Raw genomic sequence first — 19,258 nt, 5'->3', positions numbered from 1 at the left:
TAACATATGATTAAATAGACCCTTTTCCTCTGGCTGGGCAGTTTTCTGTAGATGTGAAATAGATCATACCTGCTCATATAAACAAGAATATGCTACTTATACATTCAAAACGTTAAATCACTTAAGATAATATGCCAGTATACTAAGTGCAGTATAATTTTAGTTTCACAGTAATTAGGGGAAAGCTTCATTCCCTTCTATCCAAGACAATTTAGCACTATTTTGAACTCTAATTCTCTTTGACAGATATTAGCTCTAAATGTGCTCAAAATAAGAATTACATAAAGATGTGCCTTAAAGTTTCACTATAAAGCAGAATTTTGGCATCTTAATTGCTACAGCTCTTCATATTGGTTGACCTCTTTAGTTATAGTTCTATTCTAGTTCTAATAACAAAAACACTCTCCTCCCCACACCCTACCCATTACAGTTTCTGTTAAGAGAATATGCAACACTCCATTCTAACTCAACACAATTATATAGGATTAGACTTCCCAAATAAAACATTTCTAAGCCACATCCCCAAATTTCAGGTTTTTTAAAGCCTTGTTTTTGGAGTTATCCACTAAAGCCTGGTGTGTTATTACAACTGATACTGAACAGAGTAATATAGTTCCTAAAGCAGACGTATCAGAGATCACCTGCTGAAAGCAAAGACAACATCACAGATGCTCAAAGCTAAAAGCATAGTTTGGGCTGAAGCATAATGGCTGGAAATTACTCAAACATCTCTACCTAGAAAAGACTTCAGTCTGTAGTAGAGATAGCTGCTTAAGAACATAAACCTTACCTGTCACCTTGATTATTTCTATTAGCTAGTTTTCGAGCCTGACGATCCATCAAACTTGTCCTAGAGCGAGTTTTTTTCCAAGAATAGTAATATTTCACAAGGCTTGCAATAGTTTTGTCTGGAAGCTAGAAGAATTCATTAACATATTAATACCACTTTTTACTAAAATTCTATCCAAGATTATAATTCTGCTCTATTTACAGCCACCCTTACCCAAATATCTTAAATGTGTGGATAACTGAGAAAGGAGAAAAGTATGCATTACACACATTTAAAAGGGGAAAAAAAGAGGAGGGTAAGCTTTTTCATTAGAGGGAAAAAGCTATAGCTGCAAGAAATGAAGAAATGAACTTAAGTCTTACATTCTAGGGTTTTCCTGAAGCTTTTAAACAGAAATCAACACTGAAACTTTAGTCCAACGGGAGCCTTTGGAAAAAGCGCATCTGAACTGCTTAATGCTTCGAAACAAAATATTACTTTACCATTTGCTGGATCCTGTGAAAGCTCTTTCCATGGAAACTAAATGCTTGCTCAAATAGGACCTTATCTTCAACTGTCCACTCATCAGGGAAAGGAGTGAAGTTCGGGAGATCCGCAAGGGACTTCTCAATATTGTGTTTATGCCAGAACAACATTCCGAGAGCCTTTGAAAAGAAATAATCCCTTTTTGTTTTTAGTCAGCTTTCTAAAATGCTGAAACAAGTTACATTATTAAAAAAGCCCTTTTTTTTCTTTAAGATTGTCTATCAGAATCCCTTCTCAAAAAGTATTTACGATTTTAGACTTCTTCCATTGTCTCTATGTACTACAGGACACAAAATTCTCTTTGGAGACTGTAAGAAGAGTGGGCACATTTGTACTCCATTAAAGCTATGATATCTAGACAATTCAAGGTTGGCATGGCAGCAGCATTTCTGAACTAGCACAAACTAGGTTGGTAGGCACAAATCTGACCTGTTTTCTTCCTTTACAAATATACATCATCTACACAGTTCCTTATAGGCCTTCAGGCCTATACTATCAGCCCACTCGAAAAAAGAAAAAAAAATACTTTTCAGCAGCCAGGGGGGTCATCCAAAATGCAAGTTTGAAAGGTCAAAGTGAGAGTGGTCTTTCTACAACTCTCCAATCCACAAATAACAGCACGGCCACTTCCATGTCATGTGTACCTAATAAGGAATGGAAATTTAAGTATATTTTCTTACATCATTTCATTTCTCAATATTCTTAAAGAATTTTAGACTAATTAGACTTACTGCCAGAGAATCAATGACAGATTTGATGCCAAGTCTGGCATAGGAATTGGGAAATGTAATCCACTCAGTTTCAATCATGCAGTGTGGACATGATCATCAGTTGTTCGTCAGCTCTCCAGACCCCTGATTACAGATCTTCTAATAACCTGGACACAGCAAACCTATTCCCTTGTTAGAAGGTCAAGAAACAAGCAGCACTTCTCACAAAGATACTTTCTGTTCCACTGTGAACTGTCTACAAATATTCTCTACTACAAGTTGCTTTGAAAAGTAGTCTTTTTTGTAGACTTCTTTTTAGTGGGAGATCTCCCAATTCCCTCTCTCCCCTAACAGCAGCCAAGCCACAAACCACCATCGCCAAACTGCGGGTATTCTAGATGTCAGTGTTGGCAGCCTCTCCCTCTGATAGCACCTGACTAGTAAGTCTTTGCTATTATGAGCTTTCGTCCTCCAAAACAAGATCATACATGTTCCTACTAGTACACCAAATATTTGTTTGGAATAGGTAACCTTCCTTTTACATAAATTGGTTAAATTATAAAGAAGATTGCAACAGAACTAAGTCAGTGTAGACCAGTAGAGTTTTACCCTTTGCTTTTTATGGGATGGCGACTAAAGTGATAAAATAAGTTGTGGACTTCTGATTTTTTATTACTCTTAAATCTAGAATCTTGATGTTTTCCTACCTTTGAGGGAAAAAAAAGGTCATTTAAAGTTGGCTTGCTTTTTTCTTTTTCTTTTTAAATATGCAAGAGACCTTTCCAGTGCTGTCCCTTATTGCACTTAATGGTTCACTATTGTTCCATATTTGAACTCTAGTATTAAATATTAAATTTGTAAGCTTCTTGCCTGAGAAATTGTTTATCTAAGTATACACACACAATTGCATGACATGCCCAGTGTACCAAGAAACATACCAAACCTTTCAAAAGTGCACATTACAAGCTGAGCATGTCATGAAAACAAAGAGCTCAATCTTTTGCAGAGAATCCAGACCACAACTGTATGCAGATCCATTTAATTGCAGTGTTTGCTGCCGTGCCTGAAGAGAAACAGCGTTAATTAATGGTAACCAAGGGAAAAAAAAAGAGTTGTGTTATACTTTTACATTAAAAAAAATCCTTTAAATCAGCACTCTGGTTTCATAGCACTTACCTGTTCCACATTGTATCCATGTTTTTCCTTTGCTATTGCAATATATTCATCCACTGCAACAGAGCAATGTCAGAATTATTGTTTAGTACTGTTAGTTCTGCTATAAGGTCACACAGAATTAGCCATCTAACATAGGAAGACATGGTCTTCCCACTCTCTTAATATATCGCATAGGTGTAGGTCCCCCAAAACATTAAACATATGCATAGTTGTATTCATAGTAAATAAGCCCAATGACTTTAACGCAATGTTTAAACTTATGAACTTTATACACAAGTTAATTCTTGGTGAAAAAGATGTTTTCTTCCAAAGTTTTACTGTATCAAAGCCACAGAGGTTCATTTATAAAAAAAGAAAAAAGTTTTTTTTTTTTAAACAATGTTTAAACTGTGTTTAAATGTTTCGTTCTCCTGTTAATACCAAAAGGTTTCATAGACACTGGTAATCATACAACATGGCCTGTGTGATTTGAAACAAACGCTTCAACTACAAAATAAGAGAAGGTAGTCTTTTCCTTTCCCAGTCGTTCTCTACATGAAAGACAAATGCAAGAGAAGCTTTGTTGTTTAATTTACTAATTTGCAACTTCTCTGTGTGTAAAATAAACAATTAACAGATATCAGAAGCAATTATTCAGTTATATTTAAGCATTCAAATTCCTAAGCAGACTTACACTTGGCATCTGGAATATTATGATATGGAGACCATACAAGCATCCCTCCATTATCTTTATCAGTGTATTTTGTAGCACCTGTAAGAAAAGTTAAGTCTTAGTATTTACAGCTATTCAGAGGACAGCAAGTAAAGGTTAGCCGCATTACGAAGGTCAGCCCAATCAATAAGGTGAGGGAGGAGAAAATAAATAAATACATAATTCCTTAAGAGGTTCAGGTTTGACCATTCAATGTCTCATGAGGGACAATCACAACCTGATATTAAATAGGATTCTAGTTACTGTAATTTGGGTGTTAAAGTTCATTTCTAAAGTTGGCAAGGATGCCAAGTTATAGGTATTTGTGTACTTGAGTTAGAACAGTTCTTACACAGTTATGAGAGTCTATTAGTACTCTAACACTATTATGACTACCACAGGAGTATCCGGATCTACTATGTTTAGTTAGGCTTCCTTAGCATAACAAAATCATGAGATAGAGGGTAGAATACAGGTGACTAATCTCTGATCCTTTCAACAACAAGGAAACTACACTAACAACTATGCCAGAAACTATTTTGTTCATTATGCATCCCTCACGTTGATATCTGCACCCATATTCATAGCAAATCAAATCATGTAGCCATAGAAAATACTTATTTTTTGTTTTTCACTCTCCTCAACGTCCGAATTACCTAATCTATCAGGAAGACAGAACGATTCTTGCAGAACTGATGCAGCTTTGTACAAAGTACTGCAGATTCCAGAGATTCTGATTTCTAAAAAAGCATTGCAAAAGAAAAGGAGATTCTCCAGTACATATAAAGTGTGAACTAATAGCTGCTCAACAATTAGAGCGTGTACACTTGCGTCAGTATAAATTCTTTGAGGCTGCACCCTCAGAGAAATCTAGCTTTCTGGAGGAAAACAGATTTTTTTTTTCCCCTTCCCCTTACTGCTAGAGCTATTTATTTCACTAAAATAAATAACTTGTTTTCATGCCATTTTAAGTTTCCACCCTTTATATTGAGATTCTACAACTTGTTGAAGGAAACAAAAAGAAAACAAAAAAGAAGTCAGCACTTTGGAGAATATTTATCACTTTCTAATTATGTACTATGTTTTGTTGCTCTTCTGTCTTTAGGTTGGCATTGTTTTGTATTTGCTACCATCTTTGCAGTCTGTAGATGCATTGTGATTGCCAACTTGCAAATTGGTTAATTAGAAAAACTTAAAGAACTCATGTGTCTTCTGAAATAAGATGTGCAAGATGTAACTGGTATAAATGCATCATAAACTCTGTAATGAGTTTAAGAAGGTGCATACAGGCCATAAAGTACCAGTTACAAAGCATAAGCAGCATAAAAAAAAAAAAGAAACAACAACAAAAATCTTTCAGTGTTTAGTATAAGAGCAAATTCCTTAATATAACTTTCTATTTTAAAAACAAGAAACAGTGCCATTTTAATTATTAGCAATGCAGTATTTTCTTGAAGAGTGATGCAAACATGTTATAGGCATATCATTTCTCTCGTGCCCAGTCAGTTTTTATCTGAAGTACATGACAGCTATCCTGCGTTCCACTGATTAGCTAAGAGACAAGTAAAAAACAGGATGATCACTGGAGAACACATCAGAATTTCAAGGTATGAGCATGAAATGTCCAAATCTAACATGATTATACCTTCATTTTTTTCTTCCAAAAAATATGAGACATCCTGTAATTTCTACAATTTATATCATGGATAATATCAACTATCAGAAGTTCAATTACTTGAAAACTTAGTTTCAGGGTCATATTACTTGCACTTAAAGAAGGTTTTACAAAGCTTTGAGATCACTGCATGAAGTGTGCAATGATATAGCTTAGCTGTAAGAACAGAGCTAGGGATATGTTATAAGTTAAAAACCAAAGGAAAACAACAACAACTTTTTCTCCTGAGCTGAAAAACAGAACTTACTTTTAAAAGAATGCTCAACTCCAGATGGATTCTGCTTCATGGGGAAATTGCTTAGCTTAGGCTTGAATCTCATTTAAAGCACACACACAAACAAAAAGCACACCTAAGTCAGAAAAGTGGATCATCTAGTGAAATTTTTAAACTCATTGAGGAGACTGTTGTAAAATCTTAAAATGAAAAAATTAAAAGCTTCTAACCACGCCCCACCCCTCCCATCTTCTGAAATTTTAGGAGCTCTTCATTCTGACTTCAATACAGGTAATTTCAGACTTGAACACTGGTCACTTAAGAAAAAAGATAGAGACTGAGTAGTTCAATTACATATAGCAAACAGTGCAAAGTCTGCCAAATGATCATTTCCTAAACATGTAAGAAAGGAGCATTTAAATAGCTTATTCTGCACAGAGGAAGATCGTGTGTTCAAATTCTGGTCAAGAATTACTCTCGTGAGATGTCAGTAATGCGATTTTTATAATGTAAGAATACTAAGCAACATCTCATTGTAAATCACAGTCAGAATCTTAACCTAGATCTTTCAACCCTAACATTAGGAACACTTAATTTCTTTATTTGCTTAGAGGAGAAGCCATAGGTTGCTGACAGTCAACTTCTGTCAGTTGTCTTCATTCGCAAGCTGTGAGTACTGCGTGCGTATACACACATTGCACATTTTTGACACCACGCAGCACATATTCACACTTCATTCTGTCATTACTGAAGAGGACAAAGACTGAGACATAGGTCTGGGTAAGAAGGGAGCCTGAGTCCACCTAGCTTAGCTTTCAGGTTGCTACCCCCTTCCTTCCCAAGGACCTAATGCGACGGGGTAGAGGGGAGGCAAAGAAGAAGAAGAAAGCTCTGAGAGAGAGTGAAAATGAGACATCCTTCCTCTTGACAGCTTTCCACTGTCTACCACAAGTCAGTGTCATCCAGACCTCTGTAGAGGTAACGCTGACAGCTGTATGGGTTGAGTACCAGTCTCTGAGGGAACTCCAAGTGGTCGGTTAATTCCCTCGTGCCCTGCTCACTACGCTTCTTCAACATGGTCCTCAAAGAAGCAAACAGGAATTGGCGTGATAAGTGCGTGAGTAACATGATGAAACAAATATCCAAATCCTCCATATTCTGTACATATTAGCTGATGGCTAAGGCCACCTATGTGGTGACAACCCTCTTCTATGATGTGCCACGTTCACATTACTAACAAAAGCAACTCCCATCAGAAGAGCCCTTAAAAAGCAGTACTATTTTTCCAGATGGCACAACCATATGGCTAAAAGGAAAGTAAGGGTGACGAAGGATGGGATACATACAGGCAAGCGTGTGCTTGTAAGACAACATCCTATCCTCAACACAGAGCATCCACAGCTACAGGGATCCCTCCATCTCCATACGTAGGATCACCATACATCTTTATGAGAACTGTTTCTCGTCCTCCCTGCCCCAAGTATTCAAGGGGGCGGCAGCCTTCCCCCACCCTCCAAACAAACAAAATCCCCATATCTCAAAGTCAACATGATCTTTATCTGCAAGATCCATTCTCATTACAGAGAGCAGGTAAGAGCCAGTGGTTGGAAATACTAGGCGATACACTAACTAAAGTATGTGAAAAAGCCAAAGCTGTAAGCCAGGAAGGAAGAGGAAGACCATTAGCTGGATCTCAAATATAACAAGACTTCCCCCACCACTCCGCCATATACCTCCAAACCACTTAGGAAAGTGTTTCCATACTTCAGCTGCAGCACTCACTCCTCTGCCAATACCACTTAGAAAATGGGGCTAACTGAAGATGACCCATAATTAAGAAGCATTCTCAACTGCTTCTATACTGGAATAACTGCAGTGACAAATAGACACTTTTTAAATTTTTGTTCCACATTAGAAGTTAGGTAGGCTGGGAAGATGCCATTCTGTACACAAATATAAAAAGTACCGAGAATAAAATGAAAATCTGGAAGCATACAAGACTTAAAAGGAGGAAATGGCAATTTAAAAACATGCTGGTTGCCCACATACAAAGTACTGTCCTCCGCTTAACCAGAATCTTTCAGAATAGGAAGAGAACCACAGAAACCAACAGAAAAAGAACTAAACTTTGAAAATAAAGGACTGGAAGTGTTGGGGGTGAGGAGAAAGGGAAGAGGAAAATCAGGGAATATGAGAACAGATGGCATGGGGGAGGAAAGGGGAAAATTGTAAATTCTTTACCACACCATTTCATAACTTCAATATAGGAAAGCCTATTTTTATGTAGAAAGGTTAGAGGGGGAAAAAAAAATTAAAAGGATACAAAGAAATGGAATCCATAAGTGACCTTAAAGAGTATAACACATTCTTCTTGACCTCCCCTTCCAAGTAGTAAGTGAATGGAAAACAAGCATTTAAGCAGGCCAAATTCACATTAAAGCCTTTGGAAACTCCAAATATAGTATGATCTGCCAGAGTTAGGACTGTTTTCTTCTCTTCTGAGTACAGTAAAACTTCTCTAGCAGTCATCTTGCGTGCATCACACAAATATGGTGCAGATATTGTAACATCCTGCTACATCTGTAAGTGGCTCAAACAGCCACAAAGCAGGAGGAGAAAGACTTTCGCCTCAAGAATATAAGGTACTACTAAAAAGAAAAAAACAAAAACAAAGAAAAACACAAAAAACCCACCCCCCAAAAAAACAGACTCAGCAGGAAGAGATAAAAATCTGGAAAGCAGGAGATGGTCTATTAACCTGGTAAATTACTTAAGAAGATTTAGGACTTGTATTTTATTAAAAACATTTTCACAGCAAACGAGTATACCTCATAGCTATAAGATAAAGTTAGAATTAAAAATTCTGTCTCCACTAAGCTCTACCTTAAGAGTTGCCTGTGAAATGGGGTTCAAGGTAGAAGAGATGGCAGAGAGAATAATGTTTAAACTAACTTCCCTTAGCTGTTGCTTTCACCCCAAATCCATTCCCCCAAGAGACACAAAGTCAATTGACTTTTCTTTCAAAAATTTATTTCATAGACAAATTCAGATTAAAAAAAAAAAGTTTACTATTGTCACAACTTTAATCATGAAGATTTTATTCCTCAACGTATCACTGCAGAGCCTTGCTCACTGCAATAAACACTGGTCAAGTGAGACCAAAGGCTTGTCCTACAAATATTTATTCTACTCATTTTATTATCCTGTATGCGTACCAGAGGAAAGATTTTGTATCACAGACTTCTGTCTAGTTTCATCCATTACTGATTCCCTTCTCCCAGCTATTTGTTTTAAGGGGCTTAAAAAGTATCCATTGCAAAGTGTTTGCAGTAGTGTAATTAAACACCCATTCTAATGCATCTGGTAAGCCCTTTAAAAGGGGCACTAGGAAAATTCCAAGAAACAACATGCAACATTAAAGTTGGTGCATTACAGATAGCACATACGTCCACGCATGTAAACTTAGAAGCATGATGGAATGTCCATTACATAATTTATTACAAAAACTTAACTGCATCTGCGATAAGACCACAGGAGAACACTTTCTGTCCAACACTATCTAACAGATGATGCCTCAAGGTTCACCAGAAAGAAAACTGATGAAAGCATTTACTTGCTGAGATCTCCTTAGACAACCAACCTACTAACATGGTAAGTGCATATTTTTACAGTTTATGGGGACATATTTTAAGATTTAGCTGTTATAAAAAGAGTTTTTACTGCCTTGTCTTAGTAGGTCAAAATATGCACACTAATAAGGACAATACAATACAGTAAGACTTCCATTATTAAAGAACTGTTCTGATAGGGTAAAGGAGTATATATTAATCTCAGTAACCAGAGAAAGAGTGGAGCATCAACAGTTTCTCTCCTCCCCAGAGCACACTTACAAGCTCTAAGTCTCTAAATAAGAGAGTATAAAATTAGCTCTGTAGTGCAATGATACTGATGCATACCTGGCTTACAAAATTGAGAGTATGGAAGCTCTGTTGGCCTACAAGGGCTGGAAAGTGTTCTTTTAATCAAGAAAAAAAAACCCCAAATATTAAGCATTTTTCTAATCTAAGTGGCCTTTAGGAAAAATAAGCCCAGGCTGCATGTTGAAGTTATCATTTTTATTTATGTTTATTTTTATTTATGCAATGTAAAAAAAAAATAGATATGAAAATGGTTTGTATTATTACCTAAACTATGCACTCCTTCCTAGGGAAGAGGCATTCCCTTATGCCAAAACTGCAAGGATACGTGCCCGTTTAATCCCACCCTCCCCCTTTCTTTTCCCCTGGCCTTTTCTTTGGCCTGTGGGGACTCCTGCCCATCAACAGGGACTCCAGCTTTAGGAGGCACTATATGCGGAGCTCTGGCCCAATCCTCTTCCGGTGGGAAATCATCTGACACCAATCGAGCCTGTTTGGAGAACAGGAAAGTAGACAGGCTTCATCCGACCACTCTAACAAAACGGATAAATGCTCCTAAAAACCTTGCTGCTCAGCGTAGTACCACCAAACAGCACTCTAGCAATTAACTCGCTAAAACTGGGGCTATGCAAGTATACCCAGTATTCCTCGGGGCAGCAGGGGGGAGGAAGGAGGAGGAGGAGAGCAGCTCCTCTGCAACAGTCGGGCTACCGAGGCTGCTACTACACCAGACAAAACGAGGTGCTCGAGTTTCCACCCAGGCACGTTTCCCACGGAGCACCTCCAACATGCAGCCAGGTCCGCGCCGCTTCCGGGAAGGCGCATCACTGCGCACCCTTCCCTGAGAGAACATCCATCACCCCGTGCAAAATATGTATTTTTTTAAATCACCTTGCTAGCTATGATATGCATTACGGGAAAGGGGGGGGGGGGAGAAAAAAAAAGGCAACAATATTAACCAAGCGAATCTGACCCTCCTTCTGCCTCGCCACCTCCCGCCGCCGCACGCACCAGCGCTGTAACCGAGCCCCCCGCCGCGGTGCCCCCCCCGCCCCCGCCGAGCAGATGCTGCCCCGCGAGCCGCCGGCGACCGGCCTCAGACAGCGAGCACAAAGGCTGGGGGGGGGGGGGAGGGAAAAGGGGAAGGAAAAACAGTAAAAAAGAGAAAAATCCGCTTTAACCTTAGCAAACACAACGCACCGACAGCATCCAACCGCGCACCCCACCCCCCAACCGGGCATCCAGCACGTCCCGCTCCCAGCGCGGCGGCGACGAGCTGCCAGCCAGGTCACGGCCGAGCGGCGACTCACCGGGCTCGAAGTCGGGGATGCGCGCCTGGTACTCCGCGCCGACCCTCATGCCGACATCTGCAACACACGCCGGGCAGGGAGGGGGGGAGGCGGGCGGCGGTTAGCGGCTCAGGCGCGCTGTGGCGCGGCCCGCGGCGGCCCCGCCGCCCCTACGCCGGCCCCGCCGCGGCGCGGATTAAGCCCGCCGCTGGCGGCGGCGGCGGCGGCGGGGGGGGCGGCGGCGGGGGGGAGGGGGCAGCCGGCTCCGGCAGAACAATGGGGACGGCGGCGGCTCCCGGGAGACACTCCCCATCGTGAGGCGCCGCGGGGCCGCCCGGCAGCCGCGGGGCCGCGCCGCGCGCGCGCCCCTCCCCGCCCCGCGCCCTGCCCCCTCCCCCACGCCGCGCGGGGCCGGCGCGGAGCGGAGCGACCCGGCCGCCGCAGCAGCAAACGCGCGCGCGCCGGCGCCGGGCACGGGCACCGCCGCCTCCCGCCGGCGGGGGAGCAGCAACGGCTGCGGCAGCGCCCGCGCCGCCCCCTCCCCGCCGGCGGGGGAGGGGAGGCGGCTCGCTCGCCCCCTCCCTCCCGCTCCCCCCGCTGACGGGGCTGCCCGGGGCCGGCCCCAGGCTCGCACCGTGCTCGTCGCCACTGTCGCCGCCGCCGCTCTCCGGCTCCGAGTAGTGCCCGTTGGAGGGGCTGCTGCTCTTGGCGCCGCCGGGGGCCGCCCGGCTCTTGCCCCCTAAGAACTCCGCTCCCTTCTCCATCGCGCCCGGCATGTCGGGGCTGGGGGGGCGGGGGAGAGCGGCAGCAGCGCTGGCTGCTGAGGGGGGGAAGTTAACACGGAGCCGCCATGTTGCCCCCTCCCCGCCCCCCCTCCGGCCGCCGCGGCGCCGGCACCTCCTCGCCCCCGCCTCCCCGCGCTCCCCCTTCCCTGGCGCGGCGCGGCGCGGCCCACGGGGATCCCTCCGCGCCGGCCCGGCCGGATCTACCCGAGGAGGCGGGGATGCCGGGGCGGCGGCGGAAGGATCCGGCCGCGCGGAAACAGGGGGTCTGTGAGGAGCGGGGGCGAGGGCGCGGGGACTGTTTCTCCCCCGACCGCGCAGGGAGCCCGGCAGGGAGGGGCGGCCGCCGTTAGCGGTGCCGCTGCCGGCGGAGGGGGCGGGAGCGAGGGGAGGCGGGGAGCGCCGGACCCGGCTGTGGGGCCGTCGCGGTGAGGGGCGGCAGCGGGGCCGGCGGCGGGTGACCTTGGGGCGGGCGCGGCTGCTGCCGGGGCGGTGGCGCAGCGCGGGGGGAGCGCCTCAGCCGGGGCCCTGGCGGGTGGCGGCGGCTGAGAGCCCGGAGAGGCTGGTGCCGGCCGTGGGTCGCTGTGCAGAGAGCTTGAGAGACTGGAGATGTGTGTGAAGCGCTGCTGCTCTTTCTGCCGTTTTAAGCTGCTTTTTTTTTTTTTTTTTTTTTTTTTTTTAAACCAGCTCCTTTTTATTCCTGCGCGCTCAGGTGTGCCCACCCGTTTCCTGTGAAAATATCCACGTTTCAAGATAAAACGCTGAGACGGGCACCAGGTAGAGGTTGAGTTACTGCTAGGATAATACTTACGGTACCTGGAAATGCTTTAGTCTGGTTTTATTACTACACACATACACGCAATGATGTTGTGCTTATGCTTTAAAAAGATGCTAAAAGGTATTTTTAATGATATAGCAATAACCTGACTGTCTGATCCCCTGCAGCAGGGAAAAAAAAGCATAAACATAGCTGTTAAAGCAAGCATCACTATATATATTGTAGTCAAGCCTCATGTTCTAAGTATTTGACAAAACCCAGCTTACCTGACGTTGTCGCAGTATAGCTATTCTTACTGAACTCATCCTGGTGGCTGTCTGCCCCAATTCAAGTTTTTTTTTTTTTTTTTTTTAACAGTTTTAGGTGGAATGGTACAGCTGTTTTCTTACAGTGAGATCAAGGAAGAATGACTACTTAAGTGTTCCCAGTGCTTTATGTTAGGACTGAAATATGATGTGGATTGCCACATTTGCAGGGAACTGTCTTTTGATGCCTGTCTTAAGATCAGCCCCCAAATAATCGAATTCTAAACCTCTGAAAAACTGGTTTACATATCCTTGTTAGAATATGGCAAAAAATACATATCTTCCCCATTCTTTCTGCACTGAGAATATTCCTATCTTGGAAGAACTGTTTTTTCTGACCGCTTTTGGGAGCTGAGCATCAAAAATGAGAGAACACAAGCACTGACTCTTGCATGCTTGCTGCCCTCTCTCCCAAAGAGTGGGAAGGAAGGACTAGTAAGGACAAGTAGGAAGGCCCTGCACAATTATGCATGTGAAGAATATGGAGAAGAGACTGCAGAAACCCAAAGATGGTGAAAAAGCCATTTGCCTTGTCACACTCTAGCTATTCTTGATTACATGGAAGAGCCAATTATTACCAAGGAAAAACTAACTGAAGTGAAGAAAGGCCTGTACTGTGGATTTAAGGATTGAATTTTGTTGATAATTCAAGATGTGATCTTTTTTCTAGTTCCACTAGTTTCTTCCACTAGTTTCTCGTGGAAGACTTGTGATCTCACCCTGTATGCTTGTCTGATTCCCTTCTTATCCCAGAAATCTTTGAATTTATTTATTTGTTTCACTCAAATGTAACAAAGAGGTAGAGGTCTCAAAGATAAGTAAGTTCCTACAAGCTTTGTGAAGGTAGCTGACTACCGGTAAGGTGCTTCTGCAAGTGAGGAAAAAGCTGCAACATGACCTTGCATCTTTATGACAGACACCAAAGAATTCGTGTAAGAGAGTGCATTTACCATAACCACAGAAAAATCTCCAGCAAGAGTTACCTTTTTAGACACAGTAAAAAAACTTGCAGGAAGTTTGGCTTTGTTAGTTTTAGTGCTCCCAGAGCTAACTATGCGGCTTTTTAGGTTGGTTTTCTAAGGATGCAAAATTTGGGCTTACATGTAGCATTCTGACTGCATAGGTCTGTCCGCTGTTCTCTTAACTGATAAAGCCACTGAAAATTTTAATAAGATAATATAGCTCTCAGGAATATTAAGTTGTTAATGAGCCTTGCAAAGGTAAGTACCTGAAAGAAAGAAAGATTCCCTGTCAATACAGTTTGGAAGAGGACTGCATTTATGAGCTTGCCTCTTCCAGTTTGTTATCCACAGGGCTACCATTAGAATTACATTTTCAGAAGGTTACGTTAAAAGAGCATAGATGCACTAAGTCAAATGCCTGTAGTAAGATTTTTCCCATGCAATCTTAAAGTTGTTTTGCCTCAGAATATGCTTTTAATTGTATAGAAGTCTTCCATGTTTTTTTTCCTGTAGATTCTCTGTCACATTTGGTATCCAGGTGCTCCTGGATTACATGTTGTATGCTAAAGCAGACGTTACTTATGAGATTGGTCCTCCATTTGCTGTAGAAAGTGCGTAAAGGAAACAGACGTATAGGGAAAAGTACAGTTAAAGAAATGCAGGATTAATTATAGTTTTACTTATTTTCTGTCTAAACTTAGGCCGTAGAGGACAGCAATGTGATCAAACCAGAGCGTTCAGAAAGTATGACTCAGGCCTGCTTTCCTCTTCTTGGCCTCTCTCAAAACAGAATATTGGTATTTATACAGTGTGAAGATTCTTTTTGCATGCCTGATAATTTTTGAATCTTGGAGCTTAAGCATTTCCTTTTAAAACGTAGATCCAAAAATTTTAGGTTAGAGGGGGAAGGTTGGTTGTGTTTGGGCAGGAGGGAGGCATTGCTGGAGTGAACAATGGCTTGCAACAGGGAGGAAGGGAATTAAGGAATGAAGAGAGGTTGCAGATAAGGAAGGTGAAGAAGTTGCTTCTGCCTTTTAACAGAATTGCTAAAAGGCTTTATCAGAAATAGAAGAGGGAATCTGCTTGCACTATACATGAGTTAACTGAACTTCTAACCCATATGGCTTCTGAGGTTGCTCCACATAGATTTGAGGCCTCTTGAAATCATCTTTTTTAGAATAGACTCTTGGGATTCATTACTTAAGATCACGCTCTTAGGCTGTGGGCTCCTGAATTCATTATCGTTACCTTCCACTGAGGGACAATGACCACGTTAGCTATTGAGTGGTGAGCTCAGAGCAAAGTAAAGACTTCTTATTCAGGAGAAAATAATTTCTTGAAACACTAAATGGCTGCACATGCCTATTTTATTATGCTGTATTCATCTTATCTATGAATTTCTAGCACATCTAAAGTACTACAGATCCCATGCTTGGTCTTTTTATCTCATGGTCACAATTTTATGCTTTTTCTTTTTTGGAAAGAGCATCTTGACAGTTCCGTAGCTTGGGAATGTCACTTTATACAGTTTAAAATCTGTGTCTTTTTAGATCTTGAAACAGGTAGAATTAATTCGTGCTGCTGCTTCAGAAAATTTATAAATGTATAAAGTGTGTTGTATAAAATGGAGAAAATGGAATGACCATGAACCCCTTGGTAATGTTCTGCCTGGAAGCTTGTGCTTTAATGTGAAGATTTGTAATTGCCTTCCGTATGAATGTTCCATAAAGAAAAGTATGCCCTTTGTCTTCATAAACGAATCAGAAAAAGCATGCCTGGAATCTAGGTAATTTCAAATAAATTACACTGTTCGGAGTCCATTCACTGCTCTGCTGGAAAACATATAGGTATCATCAGTCGAGTGCTGTGTTTCTTTTATATTAAACACAGCTCAGTCTGCTGGATGCTGAGTGGGAGGCTTAGAGTGGACAAGATGAGATTTATTAGTTCTTTGAGGATGGTGGTGGTTGCTGTATTACATGTAATGCATTCTTGAATTTTCATCCATGTTTTAGTGGAAGATCATGGAAGTCAGGGGTTTTCTACAGCTCTGGAAAATTAGGCCATCAGTCTCAAACTGGGCACTTTATTAATATTTATGAATTCTAGTATTAATGTTTTATTAAGGCAGAAATCAGTAAACAGTGCAGAAATTATATTTTGTTCGCTAATTGGTCAGTGAAATACAACAGTAGTAAAACATTAGCTCACTGAATTGTTAATATCCCCCAACTGAGATTCTAGATTTTTTTTTTTCTTTTGAAGTGCTACGTTCCTGTTACAGGCTTCAAAAGCTATTTGTTCTCCAAATCTGGACAGATTTCTTTCAGAATTTACTTAGCACTGCAGAGTAACCTAACCATGAGCTTCAGCCTGTATAAAAGCAGTCAGCAACTTATTCTTGGACAATGGAGAAAATCATGTTGCAATTTCTTTGAAAAGTCTAAGAACTTTAGCAATTGTAAACACACTTCTGTGTTTAAATAACTGATGCCAGCTGATCAAATCTTACTTTTCTGAAACCTTTGCTGAAATTGGAGACTTGTGCTATGTTGTGGAGTGTTGGTGGTTGATACGTTGAATGAAGCTGAGAATGTTAGGACTTGGCACTCTATTAAAAATAGTATTTTGAAACAAGATTGTTACAGCAGTCTGCTGCACTAGCTGATCTAAGAAAATGGCATAATGGGTTAGTACTGATGTCCATTCTGTTCAGTACTTTGATTCTGACAAATGACTAATGGCAAAGGCTGCAAGAGAACTCAGTTTGGGGCAGATACCATAATCTGCATTCTCTTTTGGCAGGAAGCCCATTCTTGATCTTCTGAAGATTTGTTGAAGTTCTAAAGCATAAAGCTTAACACCTTTTGGAAAAAAATGATAATTAGAATTTCGAATCCTCTAAATCTGTACAAAACTAGCTGTTCTGACTTTGAATATTGGCAGATTCTTGTTTCAGTGACTTTTGTAGCGGTGAGTTCCACTGACAGCATACAACTTTGTTTGTTTGATTGGTTGTTTTAAATGAAAAATGAGAAATTTGTCAGGTACCTTCTTGTTCTTGACAGGAACAGTTTTCATGATCACCTTTCCAATCTCATTATTTTATTTCTGTCTAGGTAACCTAAATGTCTGGTAAACTGTAGCCTTTACAGAAAATAAAGAGGGTTCTGTGTACAGCTATTACCATGCACCCCATAGGAAAAGCCTGATTCATCTGGCTTAACCTCCTGTCACACAGACGGCTTGGGTCAACGGAGCACTTCAGAAAGTCATCATTTAACTACTTGTGTTTTTCCACACCCTACTCAAAGGAAATTTTGGTAACAGGTAGCAGTATGTCTTTGAATTAAAACACTGGTATTTAATATTCTCAGCAAAGATTCTCAGTCTGTGTATTAATAGCCTGTGTATGTGTCTAAAATGGCTGTATCTTTCTTTAAAAATTTTAGGTTTAGGTCCAGTTACTTCCCACAGCATAGCAGAACAAGCATTATTCTAATAAGCTAGTATGTTTTTACTCTGATCTTATTTTTGCATACAGTTACTTAAACTACTTTCTACAGGACTGTTCAGTGAAAAACAGCTCTGACTTACTTAAACATGTTAGACTTCCTGAAGAAATGTAGCTTTAATTCTCTTGATGGCAACTGGTCTACTCACGCACATTAAAAGAAAGGGGGGGAGCGCAAAAGCAAAATCAGTGCTTTTATCTCATGCAATTAGTGATCTGTGTGCTAGACTTAGGCTTTATTCTTATCAGAGTGTCCATTGCTGTTGTATGGGTAACACTTCAGAAGCTAAGAATTAACCAGTGCTTTGAGTTAATGGTATTTGTCCTCACCTGTATTTCTTCCCCTTCTTTTCCTTCTGTGAAGCAACAGTACAAAAGGAATGTACTGTGAAAGATTTCTTTTTCCTAGCAGTATATGATACCAAATACTTGCTTCCTTGAGAGAAATACCTTTTAACATATGCTAGAATAAAAAATGATGCTTTTGCTATGTTAGTGTTGTGTGCCTAACCCTGAATAAAAGATAAACTTGCCCCAAACAGTCTGTTGTTAAATAAGGGTTCAGTCAATGTAAACAACATTAGAAAAATGAGGGGAGAATAAGGGAAACATCAGTAATATGTTAATGGGAAGAAACCAGGTAAGATTACCATAACTTTGTACTGCCCGTCTATTTAATAGCTGGCAATATCACATCGAGTCAGTGTAAGAGTAATTTTGATGGATTTGAAAGAGCCAGAGGTAGTGGTGGTACCAGCTTCATTTGAGGAAGATGATGTATGTATGCATGTGAAAGAAGGTATAAAGAATGATGCACTAACAAGTAGCGGCAGCTTGTTTTGCTGCATGCATCAGGCCTTGGACTGTAGTAATGCTTTATGCTACAGCATACTGGCACCTCTTGCTAAGTTTTTGTTCTCCATTGATTTATCCTACCTGGCAGCTGTGTGTGGGTTTTTTTTTTTTTTTTAAAAAAAAAAAGGAAATAGCCCTGACTGTGTGTGACCAAAAGAAGGTTCTTAAGATATTACAAGAGTTTGTGTTTTGCTTTCCACTTCATGCTTTCTCTAGAAAGGTATACACTGTTTCTCAGAAATCCCTGTTTCATGGAGCTGTGTTGGATATCAGAGGTCAGTGTGTCTGGACAGTGTAGATAGCAAAACTTTATTGCTGTTAATGCATTGTATCCTTTGCTACTCTTAACTATGGTTTGGCTGGTAAGATCCACAGTTCAGGTATGTAGTTTAGAAAGGACCAGAGAGTTTCTGTTTTGAGAATACCTATAAGACTGAATTGCAATGAATACAAATATATTTGCTAATTAAGTTCTCTGAAATATGTAAGATTTATTTTTCCATATGGAAATTGTTATTATAATACTATTTCACTAGATTTTTATAGGAATACAAATGGTTCTCTTAGGTCTTTATTCCATTTAAAAAAATGGATCAAGATGGCTAAGTCTGGCTCTCTTCAGGTTGTATTATATAATGCTTTCAGGAGTATTGATTTTTCTTTGGTCTGGGGCGGATAAAATTACGTAAGTGTAAAACTGAAATCCACAGTATTGTATTTGAGAAGGATGTGAATGAATGCGTGTAGGGCCAGTCTACACTGGGAGAAAGTTTTCCTTGGGTTACTTACCAAGTGCAAGGGTAGAAGATTAAGCAGCTTCCAGTATTTCTACCAGAGGGCCTGTTAAGAAGAAAAATGAAACATCATGCTTAGATAACTTGAGGATGAAAATATGGGATGCCATTAGGACCTTGCCTATAGTTGGATTTCCACAATAATTTTTAGAAAAATTCCTACTATAGATTAACTCTCAACCAGTGTATTAAACACTCTTTTATTGGAGCAGATAAGGTTATTACGTGCTCAGTATTTCACCTTCATGTATCCCTTCTAATAAAGGTAGCTTTTCCCCTTA

The 19,258-nt window shown here is 41.1% G+C and overlaps 1 protein-coding gene and 1 long non-coding RNA gene across 8 annotated transcripts in view; one reads left to right on the top strand and one right to left on the bottom strand.

The window, feature by feature from the left end:
* RCOR3 (REST corepressor 3) overlaps window positions 1–11,942 on the bottom strand; it is a 27,833-nt gene extending 15,891 nt beyond the window's left edge. The window contains exons 1-6 of one of the 7 annotated variants that reach the window (XM_064509644.1): window positions 11,622–11,942; window positions 11,009–11,065; window positions 3,875–3,952; window positions 3,202–3,254; window positions 1,273–1,434; window positions 791–915 (exon numbers count right to left, since the gene is read on the bottom strand). In XM_064509644.1, coding sequence (XP_064365714.1) covers window positions 791–915; window positions 1,273–1,434; window positions 3,202–3,254; window positions 3,875–3,952; window positions 11,009–11,065; window positions 11,622–11,763 — 617 coding nt within the window. In that variant the 5' untranslated portion in view covers window positions 11,764–11,942. Of the gene's footprint in view, window positions 1–790; window positions 916–1,272; window positions 1,435–1,841; window positions 2,920–2,963; window positions 3,092–3,201; window positions 3,255–3,874; window positions 3,953–11,008; window positions 11,066–11,621 lie in introns of those variants that run through there. The other 6 variants (XM_064509645.1, XM_064509641.1, XM_064509642.1 and 3 more) reach the window with 6 other exon arrangements.
* Window positions 11,913–19,258, top strand: LOC112989860 (uncharacterized). Its single transcript, XR_010388563.1, has 2 exons — window positions 11,913–12,035; window positions 12,457–19,258. It is a non-coding gene; the product is annotated as an uncharacterized LOC112989860 (long non-coding RNA).

Source organism: Dromaius novaehollandiae, chromosome 3 (genome assembly GCF_036370855.1).
Source record: "Dromaius novaehollandiae isolate bDroNov1 chromosome 3, bDroNov1.hap1, whole genome shotgun sequence".
In the NCBI taxonomy this organism is placed as follows: domain Eukaryota; kingdom Metazoa; phylum Chordata; class Aves; order Casuariiformes; family Dromaiidae; genus Dromaius; species Dromaius novaehollandiae.
Note: the sequence above shows the minus strand (reverse complement) of the source record. Positions and strands in the feature narration are given on the sequence as shown.